This window comes from Suricata suricatta, chromosome 2 (assembly GCF_006229205.1).
Source record: "Suricata suricatta isolate VVHF042 chromosome 2, meerkat_22Aug2017_6uvM2_HiC, whole genome shotgun sequence".
In the NCBI taxonomy this organism is placed as follows: Eukaryota; Metazoa; Chordata; class Mammalia; order Carnivora; family Herpestidae; genus Suricata; species Suricata suricatta.
The window spans coordinates 135009841-135030751 of record NC_043701.1 but is presented as its reverse complement, the minus strand read 5'-3'; the positions used below and the strand labels follow the sequence as shown (position 1 = coordinate 135030751).

The following is a 20911-nucleotide window of genomic DNA, read 5'->3' as shown; positions in this document are numbered from 1 at the left end:
CATTGCCTTTTCTGCTGTACAATATGACCCTTCTCATCTCTCTCATTCATTTTGCATGCCTCTGCTCACTTCTGTACAGCCACAGTTGAGGCTATTGAGGCTGAAAAAGGTACGATCAGAGTCCTTGCGCTGGGCAGAGATCTGTGGTGTGTGGGTGGGCATCAGAGAATGTCCTGTGGGTGTGTTTTACTCCTAGTTTGCACAGCCCAAGGTGAATCACACTCACTGACTCATCACGTTTGATAGTCACATTCCTCTTTTTTTTTCCTTTTCTTTTCTTCTTTTTTTTTTTTAATCACAAGGACTGATTTCCACAGTGACAATCTGGTTTTTCCCTTTTCTAGTATAGTGTGCAACCAGCATTGACTGTTCCTGAATTCTTTAGAGTGCAGCATGTTATGCTATAATATTGTAGCATTTGAAGTTGCAAGAAAGCTCTTTTCCACATTTTGCATGATTCTGTGCTATTCAGATTTTTTTCCTAAGTGAAACCCTCTCTAGGTATAGGTCTGAGTTGGTTTTTACTCCTTTTCAGTAATTTACCTGAGAGTGCAGGAGCTGTCACTATGATTTTTATTTTACTTACTTATTTATTTATGCTATTTGGCCTAGTGTTTGCTGATATTATACTCATGTATGTCATATAGTTGGCTTGATATTACACATTACTGAATGCTTTGCTGCCCAACCATTTATCTGGTTCACTTACACAGACTCTGAGTCCCAGGGAATGCACATGTTAAAGCAACCAGATTATAACCAGTGGTATGGAAATATTTTGTATGCACATTTTAATAGTGGAAGATGCATCATTCCAGATGAAGTAAATGAGAAATTACAACAATTGAAGAAGGATTGCCATTTATTTTGATTTGGGTTTCAAAGAACATGCAGTGAATGGCTATTGAATTAAGGAAAACATTTCCTAAAATATGAAACTCTGAATACTTTTTGCTCTCAGCCAAACACAGACCTAACTCCTGGAGGCATTTCCCACCTTTTTCATTTCATTCTGGTGGTGATGGGGCGATGATACCTTGACCTCCAAGATAGTTCCGATCTGCTAAATTTTAAATTAAATCCCCTTTTTCTCCCCCCAAGCTCTTGGTAGAGATTTGTATGTGAAGGATAACCTTATTTAGCCTCCTCACTTGCCCCTACTCTTGTTGCTGCCTTACTGTGATAGTCACTGGTGATTTTAGGGTCTGAGGTAGGAGATAATTGGTATAGTAGAAGTCACACTGAGACCCTGAGACCATTGCCTGTTTGTTAATTTGGGGGTCAGAGGAGGGTTATATTTGTGTATTCTTTTATAAAGGCTATGCTAACACTATGAAGCAATCATGTTTATATTTAAGTTTAAACATTTCACATTTTAAGGGGAAGTCTGTAATGGGGATAAGATTCAGTTAAGATTTAAATGTTGCTATATACAGCTAATTTCTTTCTTCTTAAAAATCATTAATTATGTTTTTGAAATCTCAGAAATGTTTTTCAATTACTGACTTATCAAATTTGCATTTTGTTAAGCAATACGAGGATTCTCTCCACCACATAGAATCTGCAGTTTTGAAGAGGCAAAGGGTTTGGATAGGATCAATGAGAGAATGCCACCCCGGAAAGATGCTGTACAGCAAGATGGTTTCAATTCTCTGAACACCGCACATGCCACTGAGAACCACGGGACTGGCAACCATAGTGCCCAGTGACCCACGGCTTCCCAGGGACTCTCACATCTTGGGCCCCAAATGGACAGATCACCCCCAGGATCTGGAGGGGTCGGCCAAGCTGACTGTAAATGTCACAGTCCCTCTGGAGAAACCATTGTGCTTTTGAGACCCCAGCCCCCTTCCTGGATGGAGGCTTGAGGGCCCTGGGACATTCTGTGCTATCTGATAAGATTGGGTCATCGCTGCCAAGGTGGAGAGTGAGCAAGGGGCTTGGGGCAATTTCCAGTGGAGGGCAACTGTACCTCCATTTATGCTTGTGGTTCACACATTTAAGTTTACAAATGAGATTTCTTTTTCCCCTCAGTAGAATTAGATTTTGTTTTTTAACCATGACTTCAAATGCAATCCTAAGAGCTAATGTGGACTTTTTTTTCTCATGAAATGTCTTTAAAGGATGAATTAGCATGGTCTTAAAATACATTTCTGAGGTTACTAAGCTGTATTTTGAATTATGGGCAAAATGCTGAGAAACCCAGTTGGCATTTCTACAAAATGCTGACCTCAGGTCTATAGTTCTTAAATGTGGCTAATTCTGTAATATAGTCTTGGTTTTTCAATTACAAATTACCTATTTCTAGGCAGACTCTCTTACTTGAACACAAATCCAAAAACTAATTTAGAATCTTTTTTGCCCAGATCTTTTGAAATTTACACCCCAGAGATTTAAGAAGAAAACCTCTAAATTTCAAAATTATGAAGAATTACAGAATTACTCATTTAAGGTACTTTAAAAGAAGTTTGTACATTGTCAACGTAAATTTTACTTCAAATCATGTCTGTAAAACTTGACGTATTTTGTGTATGCATGTTTTCATTTTGCAAATATTTAATATATAGACCTATGATGTACAGGTACGACATGTATAGGTTACCTAGATGTTATGAGAAATTTTAGTTTATTGTGAGTACTCAAGTTGCTTAAATAGCCACCAGGGTGATTTGCTGCTGGCTTTCTATCATTTTTATGTTTTGATGAAAAGGAAATTTTAAAAATGTTCTGGAAGTGTTTTTTGATGAAGCAATGCAGCATAGAAGCAATGGTTCTGTTCAGTCATTCAGTTGTTAGTGGAAGCATAAAAGTCAAGATTGCATGTTGAACATTTTCTTTTGATAGTTACAGAACTGCTTGGTTAAACTAAATGGAACCATGTGCTAATTTTCCACAATTATTGACCTGTATTGATTGCCACTGTAGTTTGGTATTTCCCTTTATTTGGTGGCCTGCTTCCCTCATGCCCTGGAATACAACTCAGAGCTCTCAGAGCTCCAGGCAGCGGAACCATCTATTGTTTTGTTTGCCAGAAAGTGCACCCTGTATGGTCTCCTGTCTAAGTTGGAAATATTATGCATGTGCAGGACTATTCAAGTATTTTATAAACAGTAGCACACAATAAATTCCATGCATGGGCCGCTGCTCCTATCTCTGTGTTGGGTTTTATTTGGAAGATGTAGTCTGATTTGACCTCATGCAAATCAGAGAATCCTGTTAACAGAACTGGTATATATATTCTTCAACGAAGATTATCTCGTGGACAGTTCATGGTAATTTGATGAATTAAATTCTTATCTTCATAAAATTTGCTTTTTTTTTTTTTTTAACTTTTTTACATTTGTCTTACATGAGCGTTAGTAAGTGAGCAGTAGAGGACGTTGGGTGCCTATTATAGGCCTCCTAAATCTAATATTTAAAATCAGTATATCATTTAACTTTTAATTGAAAGAAATGTTATTATCTAGAATTTTGTTAGAGTTGTGTTGGGAATTTATTGGATGTTTTAACAGTAAGAAAAAGGATATTCATGATACTGCATTTTCTTGCCATCATATTTCTTTCTTCTTTGCACTAATCAAAATAGTATGGAATTTTGCAAATTGAGGGAAATTAGGATATGGCTCAACATTTTATAATGTAATCATATGGTAACTTTATTACAATTTTCAATAATAAATATAATACTACACATTACAAAGCATTAATTTAAATTGAAATATATATACTTGCCTAAATTCAGGTAACAGAACTGAAATTGATGATTATTACAGCTTTTAGTTGCTGTATTATGAACTTACACATATACCAGCCCATGGGCTACCCTTAATGTTACTATGTACTCTATACCTTCAAGGTTTTTCTTGATGTTATTGTTTTATGAAAACTATGCATCTCTAAATTAAGAGCTTAACTAGAATATCAGATAGCAGGAACCGTGCCCTTAGATTCATCACTGGGGGAAATCATGGGTAAACATAAAACATCATTAGCAAACTAGAAGAATTATGGGTTGATAGCAATAATTAAAAAGAGGAAGAAAGTAAGAGAAAGAAACAGAACTCAGAAAAAGTAGTATATGTTAAAAGTGGTAGAAAAATCACCCAGTGCGTCACTGATCACTTCCTACCAGTTGAATAGGAACCTATTTCTAGTCTTTCTTCATAACTATGAACCATAGAAGTATTTTTTAAGGCTTGACAGTGAACCATAGGAGCATTTTTAAGGCTTTTTAAAAGTAACTCATGAGGCAGTTGGGTAGCTCAGTTAGTTAAATGTCCGACTTTGGCTCAGATCATAATCTCATGGTTTGTGAGTTTTGAGCCCCACATTGGACTCTGTGCTGACAGTGTGGAGCCTGCTTGTGATTCTCTTTCCTTCCCTCTCTCTCTGCCTTTCTCTGACTCTATCATAAAATAAAATAAAAAAAAGAATAAATGTAATTCATGATGAAAGCAAACTGAAAGGTTCAGATCTTTCTAAATTATAAATTTAAATGTCTACCAGAGCTAGTAGCTGTGATGGTAAAACAGATTAATATTCAGATTCAATTTTTTTCTTTATTTTATATCCCTCTATATTCAAAGATGACCCTCCTAAGTTAGAAAAGACCATTTCTCAGGGTGTCTGGATGGCTCAGTCAGTTAACCTTCCAACTTTGGCTCAGATCATGATCTCATGGTTCGTGAGTTCAAGCCCTGTGTTAGGCTCTATGCTGACAGCTCAGAGCCTGGAATCTGCGTTAGATTCTGTGTCTCCCTCTCTCTCTGCTCGTGCTCTGTCTCTGTCTCTGTCTCTCAAAAATAAATAAATATTAAAAAAAATTTTTTTTAAAGACCATCTCTCACTTCTTGTGCCTTCTGCAGTTCAGCTAATATTTACCTTCTGCAGTTCAGCTACTATTAACAGAACTCATAACCTTTAAATGTTCTGCCAGTTAAATTTGAAACAGGCCTTATACCTTTGCTTAAAATGAAATATTCTGATTTTACTCAGGATTTTTGCTTATTGCAACTGATTTTCTTTTGTCCACAGCTGTTCTGAATATCATGTGATTGCATCCTTAACACTTTTCTTCCACCTTACCTACTTTTAGTTTGCTCTACAATTTGGAGTTCCTTTAGAATCCATTTTCAGGGTGCCTGGGTGGCTCAGTCAGTTAAGCATCCAGCTGGGCTCTGGTCATGATCTCATGGTTCGTGGGTTTGAGCCCCACATCTGGCACATCTGTGCCAACAGCTCAGAGCCTGGAGCCTGCTTCGGATTCTATGTCTCCCTCTCTGCCCTTCCCCGACATACTGTCTCTCTCAAAAATAAACAAAGAGTAAAAAAAAAAATTTTTTTTGAAAGGAGTCCATTTTCTGCATCTGTTCATATATAGATTTTTTTATTTACCACATTCCAGGATCTCACTGCAATTTGTTCTGTTCCCCAGTTTGATGATGTTCACAGAGGCAGGTAAGTGGCATAGCTGGGACCAGATATAAGCAGAAATGGATCAGTATTCATTATAGGGAGGAATGAGAAGATGTTTGAATTCTTTTATATTTTCTGTTCCTAGAAATAGAATGTATTTTTAGCCAGTAAAATTTTGATTTTGCTTATTTTATTCCTCTCTTTATTCACTCTTTTGAAATAAGTGGAGTGTGCCTGATGTGACATTCACTCAGAAAGTACTTTGCTTTCATTTCATAGAAAGTGAATTTTACAAATTAATTTTGTTTCCCCTACAGTTGATTTCCTTGATACCATTAAATGACCATTTCTAGTCTTCTTTCTTGGGTATTATATTTGTACTTAATATACAAATTAAGCATATTAATCATTGTTTTGTGTTTGAGCATTGTTCATTAGGCTAAAAGGGATTTGAGGCCTGGGTTAACTTGGGTTTGAATTAATACCCCGAACTCCAGGAGTTCCTGTTGCTCTGAGCTAGTGCCTCCCTTACCAAGCAAATAATGACTTCTGAACTAATCCTACGTGTTTTTTGTTTGTTTTTCTGACATGAGACTAAGAGCAGAAGTGCTGCCTTACTAAGAGATGTTGAAGAAGCAGTAGGTTTCGTCTTTCCTCAGCCTGGCTGGCCTTTGGTGAGTTTGGGAGTGTTGACACGATACTGAGCCTTCTTGGCAGAGAAGGAAGGTCAGAAGGAGAGAAGTCCATGGTCAGGGAACCAGATACCGCCTTACCTCATTAGGGAGAGTTCAGCGTTGTCTGTCTGAGTGGCAGGGCACGCCAAATCACAGAGACCCAGCATTTCAGCAGTTTGCAAAGGAAAGTGATACGAAGGGACAGCTGCAAGTCAGCCACAACCTAGATCTGAGGAGATCAAGCATTCACTTCACTTGGAAGAAAGAAGGAAGGAAGCCCAGGGCTTAGCAGGGTAAGTTCCTTTCCCTTCAAACCATCTGCTTGCTTAGTTTATAGTTGAGTAAAACATTTAACACCCCAGGGAGTGTTAATCACTGATTAAGCAGCTGAATGTGCTTAATAATAGCAGTGTTCCTAATGGATTCCTCCTCCTTTTCGCTCTCTTTCCTAACTCCTTTTGAGGATCCCAGAGACTAGCATCACTCTCCCCTTTGCGTCCCTACCCAAAGATGTTTTGGGTTTGCTGGTGAATTAGGGAAAGTTACATGTGCCTTCCTGGTCTGGAGATAGTGAGAATATGACTGCTGTAGGTGAAACTTGAGGCTTTTGGTGGTGAAGGAGAAAGATGGGAGACTTGGTCTGGGAATAGGCTAATATTTAGGGAATTTGGAGATAAAGGGTAAGAGTTTTTCTAGACTGTTCAGTTCATGTCTCTTCTTTACTCCTTGGAGTTGGTGTTTTTTCTCTTACATACTGGGAATAAATTAGAGCCCAAGCCACTAGGAGCAGCTAGAAAAAAAGGTGATTCCTTGCTTGGTGACATAGACTGATCTCTGGAAGATTCTGAAAGCTCATTTATGTAGTTCTTTCCAACTTCTCTCTTGCCCTGTTTATAGCCTTTGTTTCAGTCCCATCCCTCCCCTCAAACTTGGAGGATCCTGGGGCTCCTTGCAGAAAAGTTAGAACCAAGGAAGCTGGGCCTGGGGTACACAAACTCAGACATGAGCCTCACATGGATGCAAATGCAAGGACCTGGGCTCTCATTCCTACCTTCTTACCTTCCTGCCAGAAATTTAGTTCATTTGTATCATGAACCCAGACATAGAGGAAACTCTAAGGGATTTCATTGCCTCACTCCTCCCCAAACTGTGATCCCTTCACTTCCCAGTGAGTTCAGCCAACTCCTAGAAAGATAAGAGTTAGTCTTCCCTTTGAGAAGGACCTCTTTGGAAAGGCAGGTAAGTGAAGCAATACATTTCTTGTCTTAATTGGCTTCCATTGCAGAAAGCTTTTAGTTGAATATATATTTATTATTAATCCTAGGATTTAAGACTCTCAACTTATGTCAGATCAAAGATAATTTTTCTCCTTACCTGTAAAGAAAAGGTGAACCCATTCTTTCAAGGTTCAAGAATGTGTTCTCTTGCCTGTGGAGGCTGGGTAGATAGAGCAGATGAACGCTTCTAGAGTTGCAATGATTCTGGAAATGTGACTAAGAATGTGTGTTTAAAAGTGAAGGGAAGAGTTGGCCACTTGTTGGAAATGGGGTACTCAAGTGTGAAGGCATCCTATAGTAAAGGGACATGACCCTTAAATGTTAAAATTATCTACCACCTTCAGGTCTAATTTCTTCTGTATTAGCGAGAATGTAGAAGATACAGTTTGCAAATGAGCTTAGCTATCTGTGTTCTTTGGACTTGAAAACATCCATTTATCTGTGAGACGAGGGGTGAGATTACAGGGGTGGAATGAAAGGAGGAGAAAGAAAGTACAAAGGAAAATACAAATTAGTTCCCTCATTAACTGGGGACAGCAGTTTGCAAAGAGCCATGTCATAAGATTTTCTTTTTCTTTTTTCAGTTTTAATTTTAATTCCAGTTAGTTACATACAATGTTATATTAGTTTCAGGTGTACACATAATAGATTTTAGCTGGATGATTCTGGGAGGTTTTTGTTTGTTCTGCCACCTACACTTCAGCTGAATGATGATTCTAGAGCTTTTTTCCCTAACAAATGTGGTCCAAAGGGTTAAATGTCAGACTATTTTTGTAACAAAACATGATCCCTGATTTGAACTTTAATAGTTACCTTATTCACAGTAAAACCAACCATTGTCAGTCTTTTTATCCTTTGTCATTTCGCTGTCCCTGGAGGCAGTTAATTGGAAAGTTAATTTTTAGCTTCTCAATCTCTACAGGTACCTTTCTTTTTTATTTTTTAATTGAGATGAAATTCACAACATAAATTAATCCTTTTAAAGTGAACAATTAAATGGCATGCCCTACATTCACATGGTTGTGCAATCACCACCTCTATCTAGTTCCGAAAACATTTTCATCATCCCAAAAGAAAACCTCATAACCCAGGGCGCCTGGGTGGCTCAGTTGGGTAAGTGTCTGACTCTTGATTTTGGCTCAGGCCATGATCTCACAGTTCCATGGGTTTGAGCCCTGAGTTGGGCTCTGGATTGCCGGTACAGAGCTTGCCTGGGATTCTTTCTCTCCCTCTCTCTGCCCCTCCCCTACTCAAGTACACACTCACATTCTTTTTCTCTTTTTCAAAATAAATAAACTTAAAAAAAAAAAAACCCCAAACCAGTTAGAAGTTACTCCCCATTCCTCTTCCACCCAGTGCTTGGCAACCAGGAGTTGCTTTCTGTCTCTGGATTTACCTTTCCTCGATATTTCATATAAATGAAATGAGAGGGGCGCCTGGGTGGCTCAGTCGGTTAAGCCTCTGACTTCGGCTCAGGTCAGATCTCACATTTGTGGGTTCGAGTCCCGTGTCGGGCTCTGTGCTGACAGCTAGCTCAGAGCCTGGAGCCTGCTTCTGGTTCTGTGTTTCCTTCTCTCTCTCTGCCCCTCCCCCTCTCATGCTCTGTCTCTCTTTGTATCAAAATAAATAAAACATTTAAAAAAAAGTTTTAATAAATGAAATGATATAACGTGACCTTTTGTTTGACTTCTTTTAGTTAACATAAGGTTTTTGAGGTTCATCCATATTATAGTATTAGTATCAGTACTTCATTTCTTTTTATGGTGTCGTATTGGAGAAATTGCCAAATCCATATTATGACACTTTTCCCTTTGTGTTCTTTTAAGACTTTATAGTTTTAGTTCTTAATATTTATGTTGTTATAGTCAAACTCAAACCATACTATTGCATTAATCCCTAGAGTGTTCCCACCTACATTTCTGTGCTCATGCTGTCTCTGTGCTAAGAATTCCTTTTTTTATCTCATGTATTCAAGGTATTACCATCATTCATGGTTTCTTCTGATGGCTGCCTGCTTTATAGTCTTCCTACAGCTAACCAACTAAAGAGACTCTTCTGATTTCCCACTAATGCTTTAGTTTCACTTTTCTTATAGGATTTATATACTGCCTTATGTTATAATTTACCTTTGATCCCTCTACAGGACATTTAGATGTTAAGTATATTTTTCACATTTGTTTCCATTATATTTTATGAGTGATTGTAATGTTTAGCAATAAATATTTATTTAGTGAATGCATGTTTTTATTTTTCCCAATATAGTTCCTTTTGTTTACTCAACAATTGTAGAAGGAATGGGAGAAGACAGCAAGGAAGGAGGGTATCACAGAGTTTCTGCTAGGTAGTGGGTGGGTGTGGGATCAGATCTACTTCAAAACTCACATCTTTAGGAAATTTTCCTCATAATTTGCATAACTTGCTTTGACTATATAATTCTTAGCATTGTGGTGCTGATTCTGTGTTGCATTTAATGTCTACTTCTGGGTCTTTTGCTTACAATTGTATGAGAGGTTTTCTAAAATGAATGTTTTATTTCCCTAACAAAGTGAGATTAACTAATTCTCCAATTAGCTCATAGTTTTGGACAACCAAAACTTGTTTGCTTTTTCCTCTCAAAATTTTGAGTTTTTAAATGCATTAATGATATATAAGTATATTCTAACTATTCAAGAGTCAAACATTACAGATAAGCCTGAAGTTCCTTTTGATTAACTTAGTTCCTGTCCCATTGCTTCTTTCCCTCCTCAGAGTTAATCATGGTTATGCTCAGAGTATATCACCCAGAGCCCTGCCAGACCTTTTTCTGTGCATTTCCTTACATATATATTTAGATTTTATTTATAACTTCATATGTAACATGTATATGTTTAATTTTGTTCATATATAATTATTTCCCTATTTTTTATAACTTCCTATAGTGATCAATAGTCAGTAGATACCAAATAAATCTTACTGATACCTAGGCCTTAGAGACTAGAATAAGAAGTGAAAGGTCAAATGTATGAAAACACGTCATATGTGACCAACTTGTAAAATTTCATTCCGTATCTATTCTGCATATAGTCCCCAGGTATCCGTGGACAGCCATGGCTCCAAGATCCCGGCAGCGAAGGCACAAGAAACCCCCCTCATCGGTGGCTCCCATGATTGTGACCCCACCCACAGTTGTGACCTCTGTGCCTCTGACCCTCTCAAAACCTGATCCTAGCATTGATGCACTTGGCTTCTTCTCCTTGGAAAAGAATGTTCCTGGCCTATCCCAGCTAATCCTTCAAAAACTAAACATGAAAAGCTATGAAGAATACAAGTGAGTGACTAGCTCTGTGGAAGAATAATATTTCTGGTAGAAGTGATTTCAGAAGGCACAGGGGGAGTATAGCTTGGGAAACATAGGACATTTACAATGAGGGAGTTTCTTATCCTGACTTTTTCAAGTTTTATTACTGTAGAAGAAATATAATTTGCTTGTGTGAGAAATAGTGGGAGTAGGTGGCAAGGTACAGATCATGAAAAATTTTGGAGATATTCTTTTTCCTATTGCCACTTAATCTCCATGCCATTTCTGCAGGTTGGTGCTAGATGGGAGTGCTTCTGTATCAGGCTTTGGATTTCAATGCCTTCAAGAAATGTTCCAGAAGATGGAGGACACATTCCGATTCTGTGCTCACTGTAGAGCTCTCCCTAGTGGCCTTTCAGACTCCAAGGTCCTCCGGCAGTGTAAGAGGTGACTAGTTGGGGGCTAAATGGGGAGTCATCCAGAAATGACCCTGTTCAGACATCCTTGCCGGAGGAAAGGTCTAAGAGTTTTCAGAGTAACTTAAGGCCAACTCCTCATTCTGTGTAATCTAGGCCAAAGAAAGATTAGAAAAGGATCGGACTCCTTATTGTGTAGAAGTCAGACAGATCATGGTAGAATAGTCCCCCTTACTTGCAGCTCACTTTCCATAGTTTCACTTATCCATGGTCAACCATGGTCTGGAAGCAGATGATCCTTCTCTGACTATTGTCAAAAAGTCAGCTGTAGTGTAATGCTGTGTCCCAAAGCCTATGTCAGTCACCTCACTTCGTCTCATCATATAGGCATTTTATCATCTCACATTCTCACAAGAAGAAGGGTGATACAGTAAGATATTTTGAGAGAGCGAGACCACATTCATATATATTATAAATGTCTTATATTATTGTTGTTCATCTCTTACTATGTCTAATCTATAAACTTTAATATAGATATATATGTATGTATAGGAGGAAACATAGTATATATAGGGTTTGGGCCATCTGTGAGTTCAGTATCCATTGGAGATCTTGGAACATATTCCCCATGGATAAAGGGGTGGGGGACGACTGTACAATCTTCTCTACCTCCCTCCTCTTGAGTACTCAGGGTGAGATCATTATCTGTTCTGGGGAGTTCAGCCATACTTGTGATAAGACGGCAGCTGCAAACTCCTGGTATTTATTTTTTTCTGTAAGGGATGAGAAAAGTGAGTTGTTCCAGACACAGACTGAGGTGTCACTCTAACCCAAGAGAATAAATTACACTCCTAGTCTCTCAGGCCTCCCCGCCCAAACACCATCCCCAAATTTAGTGCATCAGCTGTCATTCCTCTCCCTACCTTCCTTACCTAGTGATCTTTCTTCCTAGGTGCAGGAATATAAATTCCCTTCCCCTGACATACCCCAATCACCTTTGAGGTATAGGAACATCTGCTTTGGGGGCTCATTTTTTCAGGTGCAGAAATGTCTATTACTGTGGTCCAGAGTGCCAGAGGTCAGACTGGCCAGCACACAGGAAGGTTTGTCAAGAGCTGCGTCTTGTAGCTGTGGACCGTCTCATGGAATGGCTTCTAGTCACAGGTGAAGTGGTGGTATTAGAGAGCTCTGCCATGGTGGTCATAATTGGTTGTACTTGGGGAGAAAGATAAAAGCATGCTGTTAGGAGGAAACAATGAGAATCGAGTGGGGCACTCCTGGTCACAAGTTGGGAGAGTACACTTGGAAGGAATATTAAAACCAGGAAAGGAGTAGGTCACTCTTCTTTCTTCTTTCCTGCAGGTGCTTTTGTCCTACCTTCAGGGCCTTGGCCATGCCAGGCTGAAGCTGTACAGGGCTGGGATACCTGGTTTTCTATGCGGCATTTACAGCTAGATGCTACACTGGATGCTGTGCTAGGTAGTCATGCCATGACCACCCTGTGGGCCAGTGTAGGACGGCCAAGGCCAGACCCAGATGTCTTGCAGGGCTCTTTGAAGCGGCTGCTAACAGATGCCCTCTCACGGCCCTTGACACTGGGCCTTGGGCTTCGGGCCTTGGGGATAGATGTTGGAAAGATTGGGGGAAGCACAGTGCATGTTGTTGGTGTTTCCCACGTGGAGACATTCCTCACTCGCCCTGAGGACTATGATGAGCTTGGCTACATGTTTCCTGGACACCTTGGCCTTCATGTGATCATGGTGGGTATAGACGTATCTGCTGGCTTTACACAGAGCACCTCAACTCCCATCCTGGAACCTGGCACAGTTCAGCTTAGTTGCCATAGGGGCCTCTATCATGACTTCTGGGAGGAGGAAGTAGAGACTGGGCAGATAACCCATCCAGATTTGGTGGTGGCATTCCATCCAGGTAAGAATCATTCAGAGGACTACTGGGTAGCTTTTCTGGGAATTTTCCATCCTGACTCTTGTATCTTCTGTATTTGGAATCCCATTCATTTGGTCAGGTTAAACACAATATGATGACAACCTTGGTTGATCTTTAGCCCTTTGTGCTATACCTGGGTTCAGAATTTTCTGCTGAAGAACCTGGGGTGGATGATGATGGTAAATGAGCATTGGAGGTGAGCAAGGTGAGGAGAAGAGTGAACATAATAAAAAAATGCATCTTGCATAGAGTCTACCTCAGCCTTTCCCTCTCTATATCCATTTCTTTTTTTTTTTTTTCCCCATAGGTTTCCATGCTTCCCCAGACTTGATGGAGGCTTGGCTACCCACCCTCTTGCTACTTCGTGATTATAAGATCCCTACATTGATCACTGTTTACAGGTGTCAACTTCTTCCTATTTTTGATATCTCCCTGACTCACTCAACACCTCTCTTTAAGTTTTTTTTAAATGTTTATTATTTACTTTTGAGAGATAGCGAGAGAGAGAGAGAGAGAGAGAGAGAGAGAGAGAGACAGAATGCAAGGGTGGGGGGAGGGGCAGAGAGTGAGGGAGACACAGAAGCCAAAGCAGGCTCCAGGCTCTGAGCTCTTAGCACAGAGCCCAACATGGTGCTCAAACTCACAAACTGTGAGATCATGACCTGAGCTAAAGTCAGATGCTTAACTGACTGAGCCACCCAGGCGCCCCTCAACACCTCTATTTCTATAGATGAGCTCATTTCTCTTGCTTTGCTCATCTTCTTTCTTCTGATGAGGATTTTCTTCCTTTTCACACTTGGCTTTCTAATCGCCTTGGAACCAAGTCCTATACTAGTTAATCAAGTAATTAGTGAGACATTTGGGAGGAAGGGAATCCCCTTGCCTAAACCAGCCTTAGGTAATTTTGGGGATTGATGAGTGCAGAAGTATCAAGTTCTGAGAAATTTCTCTCCTATGTCTCTCATAATTAGCACAGCATTTTATTATTGTTATTATTTTTTTATTTTTATTTTTATTTTTTTTAATCTGTCTCCCATAGCCATCAGGAATTGACAGCCTCCTTACAGATTCTGGTGGACTTGGATACAAACATCACCGCCTATGGAGCTAACCCTTTTGCATCCCTCAAGCCTGAACAGGCCTATTCCAGCCCCAACAAGCAGCCAGTGTATTGCAGTGCCTACTATATCATGTTTCTTGGAAGTTCCTGCCAACTGGATAGGAGGCAACTGGAAGAAAAAGTAGATGGTGGGGTTTAAATAGCTGAACCATATCCTGACTAGATTTCTAAAAAATGGGGAGGTTGTAATGAAATTACTCTGCTGATATCAGGTTGTTGCTGACTTTGAAATCCACTGTCTCCTAAACCTCATTTACTTGTCCAGGTAAAGATTCTAAGCTGAATGGGAGTTCCTGTATGATGTGACTTATTTCTAAGAGGTTAGCCACAAGTAGCTTCTAGAGACAGGATTCTAGATTTAATATGTGGCAAGAGGCCCTGGTATGTCTTCCCAGCCTAGAATTCCTAATAGTTTCCTTTGTGAGAAAGTTGTACCTTGAATTGGACGGTGTAGAGAAGAATGGCACTTTATTCTTTTGGAAAAGACTTTCTAGTAATCCAGCAATCTGGGCTAAAAAATGGTGAGGCGTTAATGACTTGCAGTGGTACACGAACGGGCAAGTCAGAGAAGCAGTCAGGAACATGGGAGAGGCTGTGAGGATTGGTATGTTATTCAATTTCCTGGCTTTTTCTAGATAAATATCTTATTTTCTTCTTTCCTAGTGGGGTCTTCTGACCCTAGAGCGGATTTTTGTTTGGTGTTATATTTAAATATCCTAGGGTATATTAAGCTTTAGTTGGATATACTGGAGTTATTTGTTATTACCTAGCCTCTACCATAATAAACTCAGTTTGGGACTTCTTAAGTCACTTATTTTATCCTTTTTCCTATTCATTGGCAAGTATTACTCGTCTACTCACAACACCTCAAGACTGGAGGTTTCTCTTTTGCCAAAAGAGTTAATTAACACCAGCTCTCTCGGCCTGCTACTCTGCTGCATCCTATCTCATGCCATCTTTCTCTTACCATATTCTCAAGATGAGGATATCCCTTAGTCATTCCTACCACCTTGCCATGACCTCAGCCTCCCATCCCCAACCCTAACACACGCATATACATTCTTATTGCCCACTCTGAGAGGGGTAATATTAGAATTCACATATTCATTCAAAGTATGGAGTTAGTACCTACTGTATGAAAGGTACTATGTTACAGCTTTGGAGATATACAATGGTGAATGAGAGATGGACCTTATTTTTAACCTAGGAAGGGAAGTAATACATATACATAGATATCTCCATTATAAGATATAATATGAAATAAGAACCATGAGAGAGGCTTGTGTTCCTAAGGTAATAGTAGAGTGAAGAGAGAGATCGCTAAGTGAATAGTGAAGGTTTTGTGAAGTAGAATGTTACTAAACATGGAGAGCAGGTCATTTCAGATGGAAGGAACAACAGAAATAAGAAGGTCAGGAGCAGAAAAGAATAGGAAATATTTTAGGGTACCTTGGGGGATTAGTATAATAAATTCAGTCTGGAAGGTATAGTGAGACCAAATTACAGAAGGAGTATAGCTTACTGGTCAGCTTTAGATTTACATTGATCTGCGTATGAATTCTGGAGCAACTACCAAATATGTTTGTGTCTGTGGGAAAGCTAAACTTCTCTAAGTTTCCTTAATTTCCTCATCTGTAAAACAGGGATGATGCCTAGTATTAAATTACATTAAGAGTTAAATGAAAATGTTTACAAAATTGGAAGACTCACATTCTAATTGCAAAATTTACTACAAAGCAATAGTAAGACAGTGTGGTACTGGCCTAGGATAGATATATAGATCAATGAAATAGAATTGAGAAGCAAGAGATTCTTGGTGGTGATGGTGGAGGGCACTTAAGGGGAAGAGCACTGGGTGTTGTATGGAAAACAATTTGACAATAAAATATTATGGAAAAAAAAAAGATTCTTAACATTTATGATCAACTGATTTTTTACAGGAGTGACAAAACAATCCAATGGGAAAAGAACAGACTTTTTAACAGACAGTGCTGGAACAGCTGGATTCCACATGCAGAAGAATGAGTTGGACGCCCCCTCCACATACACACACGTACACACACCATAAAAAAATTAACTCAAATTGTATCAAAGACCGAAATCACTAAAACTATACAGCTCTTAGAAGAAAACATAGGGGTAAATTTCACGAAGTTGGATTGGGCAATGGTTTCTTAAATATAACACCAAACATATAACCAGCCAAAATACAAATAGGTACATTGGACTTTATTAAAATTAAAAACTACTGAAAAAGACACCATCAAGAAAGTGTAAAGAATGGGAGAAAATATTCATAAATCATATATCTGATAATGGACTGATATCCAGAATATATGTAAAGAAATGTTACAACTCAATAATAAAAGAACAAATAACCCAATTTAAAAATGGGCAGGGGCACCTAGGTGATTCAGTTGGTTAAGTGTCTGACTTTGGCTCAGGTCATGGTCTCATGGTTTGGGAGTTTGAGTCCTGCTTCGGGCTTTCTGCTGTCAGCGTGGAGCCTGCTTCGGATTCTCATTCTCCCTCTCTTTCTGCCCCTCCCCTGCCTGCCTGCCTGTCTCTCTCTCTCTCTCACTCAAAAGGAAAGCTTAAAAATGGGCAAATGATCTGAATAGATATTTCTCCAAAGGAGATATACAAATGATCAATAAACACATGAAAACATGCTTAACATTTTTAGTTATCAGGAAATACAAAATGTCGCTAAATGACAATAATAAAAAAGATAGAAAATAACAAGTGGTATAGAGAAATTGAAACCCTTATACATTTGTGGTGGGCTATAAAATGGTGCAGCCATTTTAGAAAAGAGTCTGGCAGTTCCTCAAGAAGTTAAATAATTGAGTTACCATTCAATCCTGCAATTCTGCTCCTTGTTATGTACCCATGAGAAAGGAAACCATGCATACAAATTGTCATAGCAGCATTATTCTTAATAGCCAAAAGACAAAAACCCAAATGTCCATCAACTTATGAATGTGTGTCCATGTAATGAAATATTTGGCCTTAGAAAGGAATGAAGTACTGATTTGTGCTACACCATGGATGAACCTTGAGAACATGTTCCTTCATGTTCATGTTAAGTGAAAGAATCCAGTCACAAAGACCACATAGTATATGAGTGCATATATAAGAAATGTCTAGAGTAGTCAGATCTGTGAAGGCAAAATAGATTAGTGGCAGCATACAGATGAGCAGGATGAGGGTATTGGGGTGATGGCTAAAAGGTATGGGTTTTATTTTGCAAGTGATGTAAATGAAATTGATTGTAGTGATGGTACAGCTCTGTGAATATATTTAAAACCATTACATTGTCCACTTTACATGAGTGAATTATTATCTTCATAAAGCTGTTTGCAAAATCATTTTTTAATCTTAGAGAATGTAAAAAATGAGAGTATTTGCTAAGTGCTTAGTGCAATGCCTAGCACATAGTTCATTACTTAATAAATAGTAGCCATTGTTGAATCCATAACACTTTAATTTTACAGAGTAACAAACAGATTGAGTTAGCAATACTGTATGAGCACTGATTTGACCAGGAAAAACCAGTTGGATACATCATGGTTAAGATGAGATAATGCAGGTGCCAGCAAAGGTGATAGTAGACATGGAAAGGAAGAGGTAATTTCTAACAAGTAAATAGTGACATTTTATAGATAAAGCATCAAAGTAAAATCTATAAGGTTTGGTTACTGATGGTGATGGGTGAAGTGTGATATATCTATCAGAATCAACTCAGGAGACAGAAACTACACAGTAGTAAATGACACAAAAATTTCCAACTTAGTAGATGTTGGTGATAATGCATAAAAGTCTGAATGCCTAGCTTCATGCTAAATGCTGAGAAATCTAAAATGGCTTCTGCCCTTAAAGTGTTTATAGTTTAATAGAGGACTGACATAAACAAGAGCACTATAATAGAGTTGTATTTTCTAACTTAGCAAATGAAGTGAAAAAAATTGCATTTTTTAAAGTTTTGTGAGAGTGAGTGAGTGTGCATGCTAGCAGGGGAGGGACAGAGAGCAAGGGAGAGAAAGCGAATTCTAAGCAGGGTCCATACTGGTCAGTGTAAGCCTGACTTGGGGCTTACAAAGGGTGAGATCATAAGCTGAGCTGAAATCAAGAGTTGGGACGCTCAACCAACCGGGCCACCCTGGAGCCCCCCAAATTTGCATTTTTAAAACTATTGAAAAATCCCTTAGAATAGCACTACATTGGATTATGACATATCTTCATCTCAGCAGGTCTATGAGAGCCATTTTTGCCTCTAGTATTGGACATTAATCTCTGCTGATTTGATTACTAGAGTAAACGTTGGCTTGGGTTTTGGTGGCCCTGTTGCAGTCAAATATTTATTGAACATTTATTACTAGACTCTATAGAGATATTCCCATTCTCAAGGAGCTTACATTCTACTGGAGAGGACAAACAATAAACATACAAAATTTCAGACTCTTTTAAGTGATACAAAGAAAATATAATAAGGAGTGTATGTATAACACGGATAGTGGTGTTAGTGGCAATGGTGACTACTAATGCTACAATATTCAAGGCATACCCACCTCTCTGAGGAGATGGATGATATTTGAGATGATGCACTGGAAAACATTCCTAGTAGAAGGAATAAGTGTGAAGATCCTAAGAATCTCTGTTGTGTTTAGGCACAAGCTTGGTATGTTTGTATGGACATAAGGCCACTTTGACCAGAGTTTAATGAATGAGAAAGAAGATGAAGATGGATGAGATCAGAGAGGTAGGCAGTGGCCAGGCTATGTAGGGCCTTTTGGGCCATGGCCAAGAGTTTGGATTTTATTCTGGTTCCATTAGGAAACTATTGGAGGAGTTGAATCAAGGGAATGACATGACCCAATTTATTCTTTAGGAAAAAAAAATTTCTAATTCAAGAGTTTCTTAATCTCAGCACTATTGACCTTTGGGTGGAATAATTATGTGTTGAAGGGGGCTGCCTAGTACATTGTAGAATGTTTAGTAAAATCCCTGATCTCTACCCATTAGATTTCGGTAACACCTTGCCTTCCCCAGTTGTGACAACCAAAAATATCTCCAGACATTGCCAAATGCCTCCTGGGGGACAAAAATTACTGTTTTAACTGTATAGGAAAAAATATTTAAATATTAGACTCTAACACAGTGGAATGTTCACATTAGGGGAAGCATAATGGCTCCTATTTCACATGAACTCTGGTCCATATAATGACCTTCAGAGTTGTTTTTTGCTAAGCTTTTTCTTTCTTTCTTTTTTTAAAGATTTTGTTTTTAGGTGTTTTCTACTACACCCAACAGGTTTTGAACTTAAATCCCAAGATCAAGAGTCACTTGCTCTTCGAACTGAGCCAGCTAGGGGCCCTTGATTTGTTAAGTTTATGTGGTTGAATACAAGTAAATTACATGCTCATGTGCTATGACTCCACTGTTAAATATACCACAGTGGACTTCTAGAAAAGGTCTATTTGGCGACAAAAAGGGAGTAATTCCTTACTTAAGGGAAAGTAAAGAAAATGACAAGAAGGTCAGGAAAAGTTTCTTGAAGCAGGAAGGAGGCGTGCAATCTTTGAATGGAGTCTTAATAGATGAATAATTGTTGAAAGGCAGGCAGTACTTTCTAGGCAGAGGATGCATGAGGAAGGGCTCTTTGATCCTATAGGTACTATGTGTCAGGAAAGAAGAACAAGTTGAAAGGATGAAGTGTGAAATGTGGCAGTATCTGAACAGGCTATTGGATATTTGGGCTTTATAGTTCAGGAAAATGGGCTGGTGATAGATTTGAAAAATATCCACTTAAAGATGATAGTTAAGGCAGAGGGAGAGGTGGGGATGAAATCATCAAGGGAATAGTGTGGGACAAAGAAGAGTAGGGACAGTCTAGGGCACCTGGGTGGCTCAGTCTGTTTAAGCATCAGACTTGGTTTGGGCGCAGGTCATGATCTCACAGTCGGTAGGTTGAGCTCTGTATGTATCAGGCCCGGCTTGGGATTCTCTTTCTGCTCCTTCCATGTTTCTGCTCGCGCTCTCTCTCTCTCAAAATAAACAAACATTAAGGAAAAAAAAAAAAAAGTAAGGACTGTAGGACAGTCTTCTTAGGGAACACTTAAAATCTGGAGGTCTATGGGGACAGACTGGACAGAGAGGCCCATTATTTGTCAAATAGTGAGACTGGTAGGAACTGGAGAATGAATCAGGATACCCGGAGTGTTGTGCAGTTTTGTTTAAATTTGGCAGTGACCTTCCTCAAGGACCTCACTTCACTTATGTTTTGGGGCTAAGTATATTTTACTGTTCCCACTTAAAATTTAGTTCACCCTATCCCACCCTTATGAGGAAGCTATTGGGTAGAAAAGCTTGAAGAGTAGTAAATTGATGATGCTCAAACTTAAGTGTGCCTTAGAATCACCTGGAGGGCTTGTTAAATAAATTGCTGGGTTCCACTCCTAGAGTCTGAGTCTCAGGGAGGGCGGTATATCAGAGTCGGAGAGGATGCACCTGGCCTCCCAATCGCGGCCCTGCTCAGCCTCCCGTCACTGAAAGGGCTCCGAGATTCCTCAAAACCGCTGTGATTTGAGAGAGCCCCAACGGGGTTGGGCATGGTCCTTTGGACTGAGAAACGTGATAAAACCGGCTGGTCCACCTGACGGGAGCGGCTCTTCCCGCAGGTGGTGCTACTAGCCCGGACTAAGCGAAAGTGCCAGCCGAGCTGAGCCAAGCACCGCCCCCTCCTGGTCGAGGGGCGTTCCCGGCCGCCCGCAGCTCTCCTAACC

At 39.3% G+C, this 20911-nt stretch overlaps 2 protein-coding genes across 5 annotated transcripts in view; both read left to right on the top strand.

Annotated features, from left to right (window-relative positions):
• PPP3CB (protein phosphatase 3 catalytic subunit beta) overlaps positions 1 to 3307 on the top strand; it is a 52183-nt gene extending 48876 nt beyond the window's left edge. For all 3 annotated transcript variants that reach the window (XM_029931938.1, XM_029931937.1, XM_029931939.1), the window contains 2 exons: positions 80 to 109; positions 1531 to 3307. In XM_029931938.1, the coding sequence (XP_029787798.1) occupies positions 80 to 109; positions 1531 to 1709 (209 nt within the window). In that variant the 3' untranslated portion in view covers positions 1710 to 3307. The remainder of the gene's footprint in view (positions 1 to 79; positions 110 to 1530) is intronic.
• A 2046-nt stretch (positions 3308 to 5353) lies between these two features.
• On the top strand, positions 5354 to 15926 carry MSS51 (MSS51 mitochondrial translational activator). Of its 2 annotated transcripts, XM_029931916.1 has the most exons (7): positions 5354 to 6089; positions 10430 to 10673; positions 10935 to 11090; positions 12099 to 12223; positions 12422 to 12988; positions 13314 to 13407; positions 14046 to 15926. In XM_029931916.1, exons 2-7 carry the CDS (start codon positions 10453 to 10455, stop codon positions 14263 to 14265), a joined length of 1383 nt encoding a protein of 460 aa, XP_029787776.1. In that variant the 5' UTR covers positions 5354 to 6089; positions 10430 to 10452; the 3' UTR covers positions 14266 to 15926. The 2 variants fall into 2 exon arrangements, 1 of the variants encoding a protein (XP_029787776.1); XR_003905571.1 differs by lacking the exon at positions 14046 to 15926 and having other exon boundaries at positions 12422 to 13211; positions 13314 to 13400.
• Positions 15927 to 20911: the final 4985 nt, after the last annotated feature.